Source organism: Gracilinanus agilis, chromosome 2 (genome assembly GCF_016433145.1).
Source record: "Gracilinanus agilis isolate LMUSP501 chromosome 2, AgileGrace, whole genome shotgun sequence".
In the NCBI taxonomy this organism is placed as follows: domain Eukaryota; kingdom Metazoa; phylum Chordata; class Mammalia; order Didelphimorphia; family Didelphidae; genus Gracilinanus; species Gracilinanus agilis.
The window spans coordinates 425,390,216-425,395,769 of NC_058131.1; the positions used below are offsets into that span (position 1 = coordinate 425,390,216).

Here is a 5,554-nt window from a genome sequence, read left to right on the forward strand (position 1 = left end):
CTCTATGACCATAGGCAAGCAAGTCACTTCTGTCCCAGCTATTCATCTATAAAAATGGATCTCATACTTACTTATAATACCTAACTCCAGGATTGTTGTGAGGACTAAATGAGATAATGTAAGATAATTTGTAAGCTACAAAATTCTATGTAAATCAGTTGTTATTACTTGCCTTTAAACTTTTTTCTTTACTTCCCTGAGAAACTGCACCCTTTCCTTTTAGATGAGGTTCTGGCAAAAGCAAAAAAACCAAGGTATGCTCAATTGTATAGCTGAGTGACCCATTACAGGTATAATTCTAAAGGCTTATTTGGGAAATTAATTTTTATTAATTACACAAAAACATGTCCTAATATTTTTCTAAATTTGTACTACTAAATTATAACATTTCATAATTCTAAAATGGAAAGTTCTTTTAAATATATGTAAACTCTTAATTCTACTTGAGTTTCTCTAATTTTGCTGTAAGTTTTGAACATGTTTTTCTGAAATATGGAGAACTTCAATCTGTGCTTTAATAACTACATTAACTGCTCACTCCAAGTTTTTTCCAGTCAAAGTGACAAAGAAACAAAGTTCATCTGAAACCCCAGCTATGTGAGTTTATACAGAATTAAAAATTCAAATGCAAAACAACAAGCTTTAATGACCTGTAATCTATTTCTTTTTTTTTTTTTGCCCTAATTTAGGAATATGCCAAGTAGTGACTGCAGCCACTTGTAAAACTTAACTTTTTTTAAACAAATTTTTCCTAATAGCAAGAAAATATTCTGAACTATACTAAAAGTTAACCACTTCAGATTCATTAAATATTCAAGTCAAGGCCATCCTCAAAAAACCCTGGGGAAACAATTAAAATTTTCTTTTCCATTTTTCAAATCTGTCCATATTTGACTATTGCTTCCATCCTCACTATCTATCACTTCCTATATAAAGCTGTTGCCAAGGCCTGTCGATTTCACCTTTGTAGCATTGCTTATTAAATATGTCCTACCTCTGACACTGTTACAACTCTAGTGCCAAATCTCATCACTTCACACTGGATTATTACAAAAGACTGCATCTGGGTCTGGTTCCTCAACTCTGTCCTGACTCCAATTCATCTTCCATTCAGTTACTAAAGTGGTTTTCCTAAAGAATAGGTCTAATCATGCCAACTCCCAACCCCACTCAACAAACTCCAGTGGCTCTTTCTTGTCTCCAAGAGCAAATACAAAATGCTATGTCGAAGCTCCTTCATAAATTAGCCCTTGCTTACCTTTTCAGTCTTCTTCCACCTTACACTTACTTTGTGACACAGTGATACTGGCCTCGTGGCTGTTCCTCCAACAAGACACTCCAAATCTCCAGGCCTGGAACATTCACTCTCCTTGTCTCCAACTACTGACCTCTCTGGCTTCCTTTAAGTTCCAAATAAAATCCCACCTTCTATAGGAAGCCTTCCCCAGCCCTTCAATTCTAGTGCCTTCCTTCTTTTATTTCCCACTTTTCTTGCATATAGTGCTTGCTTTGTATAAAATTCTATCTTGTCTCTCCCAATAGATTGTAAGCTTCTTGAGAGTAGGGACTGTCTTTTGCCTCTTTCTACATCCCCAGTTCTTAGCACAGTACCTGCACATTAATAAATAGCAGGTGGTTAATAAACTTTTACTGACTGCTTGTTAAGTAATAAAAGAGATGTAGATTATTGATGATCTACTCATTTTATATTTCATAAACTTGCAAATTCAACTAGGAGGTGTTTAAAATGGGGGGAGAAACCTCCTAATCTTTCAAGCTAGAATATATCATATGTTAAGTAAAACTGTCCCAATCCTTAAGGAACTTATAATATTTCTGGAGAGATAAAATACATTTAAGATAGCTTCAACCACTACAGAATACTAGAAATTACATCTAGTTAGTGCAGCAATTTCCCCTCCTTCGACATGGGAGCATCTCTTCAATTTTTATTATTGGAAATCACTGGAAAATTAAGTAGCAGTTGCTAGTTACCCTGCAATGCATCTATTCTGTACAGCAGGTAATATCTATTTTGCAGAGCTAAAGGTATTTCAGAGAACTCAAAATCTTAAGAGGAGGAAAGGTTCATTCCTGCCTCTGCTGTGCTACTTTTGTGACCCTGGGCAAGATATAATCTCTCAGAAACTCAGTTTACTCATTTGAAACTTGAGGATGGATTAGATAAAGGGTTCTTAACCTTGAGTCCATGGACCCCAAGAATCCTTGGGTAGATTTCAGGGTTGGATTTTTTTGGTGATTTTTTTTTTAAAATATTTTGATAACTGTATTTCAATTTCATTGGTTTTCTTTGTAATCTTAAGTATTTTATACATTAAAAAACCTTATTCTAAAAAGTCCCTGGACTTTACCAGACTATAAAAAGGTCTGAAACACAAAGATGTCAGATGGTTTCAAAGGTCCCTTCCAGCACTAGGGTCTATGATTCTATAATAAATATGGCTTATTGAATTGAGGAAGGGTGAGAGGATGGTTGCAAACTGGAAATCCAGCCATACTTCTTTCTCACTGTATATTCCTTGGTAAGTCTCACTCTCTCAGGGATCTCATTTTCATTAATGGTTAAATAAGAAGTCTAAAATAAATCTCATAGCTGAATTCATTTCTTAAGTTTTACCATCTTGTAATCTTAAGAAATAGTGTTCTCTAAAAAAATGATTAGTGTCTTGTAAAAATTTATTAAGATTAGACTTAAACAAGTTCCATAACTTCCTTTAAAATCTGGAATCTTTTAAAGAAGCTAATAAAAGGTAAGCAACTCATTTCTTAACATTTGAAGAAACATTCCAAGGAACCTGGGATGAAACAGGATGAAACATCTCCAAACAGAGAAGTGAGAGATTCAGGGTGCAGATTAAGCCATTTTTTCTGGATGTAGGTAGCCATTGCAGGAATTTGTTTTGCTTGCCTAAGAATATTTGTTACAGGATTCTTTTTTTCAAAGGAGAAAGAAAGATGAAGGGAGGGCAGGAGTAAGGAAGATATAAAAAAAAATTAAGATAAAAAAAAAAATATATATATATATATATATTTTTTTTTTTTTAAACCCTTAACTTCTGTGTATTGGCTCCTTGGTGGAAGAGTGGTAAGGGTGGGCAATGGGGGTCAAGTGACTTGCCCAGGGTCACACAGTTGGGAAGTGTCTGAGGCCAGATTTGAACCAAGGACCTCCCATCTCTAGGCATGACTCTCAATCCAGGGAGCTACCCAGCTGCCCCCTATATGTGTGTATGTGTGTATATATATATATATATATATATATATATATATATGTATATTTTTTTAAGCGATATCCTTGATCACATTCTATTTCTGTGAGAAAGTTGAAAAATGGAATGGTAGACTAACCCTGCATACAAGCTAGAAATGGGGAGCTGGAAGAGATCAACCATCACTAAAGATAAATATTAATTCCTTCTCTGATTATCAAACATACTACTAGAGCTCTAAAGTCTAAACCCTGAAATCAGGATTTGGAGTCAAGAGGGCCTAAGTTCAAAGCAAAGCTTTGCCAGCTCCAACCTGTATGACCTGGGACATATCACTTAAAAACTCTCTAGGACACAGTTCATCTATAAAATGAGATCAGCTTGAACACTAAAGCTCCTTCCAGCTCTAAATATGTGGTCTTATGACCTCTCCAAGCTCGATCTGGACATCTCCAAGGTCTCCTTACCAATAGCTCTGTCCCAAATAACTCTCCTCCCCATCCCAGGCAATTAGGACTCCAGTCCTCCCCTCCCAAATCCAATGGTTTTTATGGGCCCTTATAGTAGGATACACTCCGGATCCCCCAGACACCCATATCACCCAAAAGCTCATTTCTCTCCCTTCCCCCACGCTCTATACTGGGACCCTATTTTGCACCAGATCGTATACTATATTCAGGACCTAGGACTCCCTTGCTTTGGCACATAGTAGGCACTTAAATTCAATTTAACTAATCTATCCTCTGGCTCTCTGCTTTACTCTCCCTCCCCACTACTTCCCGGTCCGACCATCTTCTTCTAGGCCAGCCCCAAGCCCTCGGCCTCCTTCCTCGTGGGGGGATGGGGGAGGGTAGTGAAGAACCCCAGACTTGAGCAAATGCCTTCGCCGGTCGGGGCCTCCGTTTCCTTATCTGTAAAATGGATGATCTTCAGCGAGTTGTCAGGCAGGCCCCCGCGGCATGTCAGCCACTTAGTCTTGCACCAAACCCAGGAGCCGTCGGGCCGGGCCCTGCCCCGCTCGATCTCCCGCTCCCGCCGCCCTCGCCCTCACTCACGGGGTACAGCGGTCGCTGTATTCGTTGGCAATCGTCTCGATGCCGCCAGCCCGGGCCACGGCGACGTAGCAGCTTTGGAAGCCCAGGTCTATGCCCACCACCGACATGGCCCCAGCCTGGGACGGGAGCCCGGCGGCTCCGCGCTGCACCGGGGACGGGGGAGAGACTGGGTAGGGCGCGAGACGCACGCACGAGGCCCCGCGTGGCTGCCCAGGAGCGCGCACCACTCGCCGCCGCCGGGCCTGAGAATGGACAGGCGGTCCGACCGACGGACTACGGAGAGAGGAAGAGAGAAAGGAGAGCGCGAGGGCGCGAGACTGCGCGCGAGCAAGACAGGCGCACGAGCTCTGAGCCGGTTCGGCTCCAGGGACACAGGCGGCCGCAAGGACTGCGGGGGCGGGGGCGGGGGAGGGTTTGGGAGGGGGAAGGAAAAGCTCTCGAAGGATCTCGTCGCGTCTGGAGGAGGGCGGAGCCACGGAGACTCGAAAAAGAAGGACACTTCTCGCGACGTTTCCCGAATTTTTCCACCCCAACCCCCCACCCTTGCACGGTCTACGTCACACTTTGGCCTAGGGCGAGGTAAGGGACGGAAGAAGGGATGGGGAGGAGGGGCTTCATTTTGCTCCAATGCGCCTGCCCGGGGTGTCTCCACACACACCCCCACACCCATGGCAATTAACTCGAACAATGAATGAAAAGGTCCAGGCCAAGGCAAAATTGTCATGTGGGCGTACTCTTGAAGCTGAATATTCTGTCGTCATCGCCCTCTATGCACCCATCAACGGTTCTGCTGAATAGAAAGAGAACCGGATCTGACGCCACATACCACTTGAGTGACCTGGATCGAGTCTCTTAAGTTCCTAAGCCTTAGTTCCTCCTCCTCTGTTCAAATGAACCCATTGGACTCCAGCTTACATGGTCCTCCAGTTTACAAATTATTTTCATTGCAAAAGAAAAAAACAATCGCTAGCTTGTATGTAGTGCTTTAAGGTTTACAGATATAATCTTGTTTTATCTTCACAACAGCCCAGGCAGGTAGGGGCTAATATTATTCCCATTTTACAGTTGAGGAAACTGAGGCTGAGAGAAGTTAAGTGGTTTGCCCAGGCCCACTTCAATTAAGTGTGTTAGGCTGGGTTTGAAGCACTTTCCATGAGTTACCTCATCCTTTTCCATATATTCTTCTGCTAGACTTCTGACTCAAAGTGCTGATTGAACCTTAGAGAGTCACTCAACATCTCAATAGCCACAGAAATTCCTTAAGACTAA

The 5,554-nt window shown here is 42.0% G+C and overlaps 1 protein-coding gene across 1 annotated transcript in view; it reads right to left on the reverse strand.

Moving 5' to 3' along the window:
• HSPA4 (heat shock protein family A (Hsp70) member 4) overlaps window positions 1–4,625 on the reverse strand; it is a 52,487-nt gene extending 47,862 nt beyond the window's left edge. Inside the window, exon 1 of the mRNA XM_044664654.1 lies at window positions 4,286–4,625. Within this exon, the coding sequence (XP_044520589.1) occupies window positions 4,286–4,392 (107 nt within the window). The 5' untranslated portion in view covers window positions 4,393–4,625. The remainder of the gene's footprint in view (window positions 1–4,285) is intronic.
• Window positions 4,626–5,554: the final 929 nt, after the last annotated feature.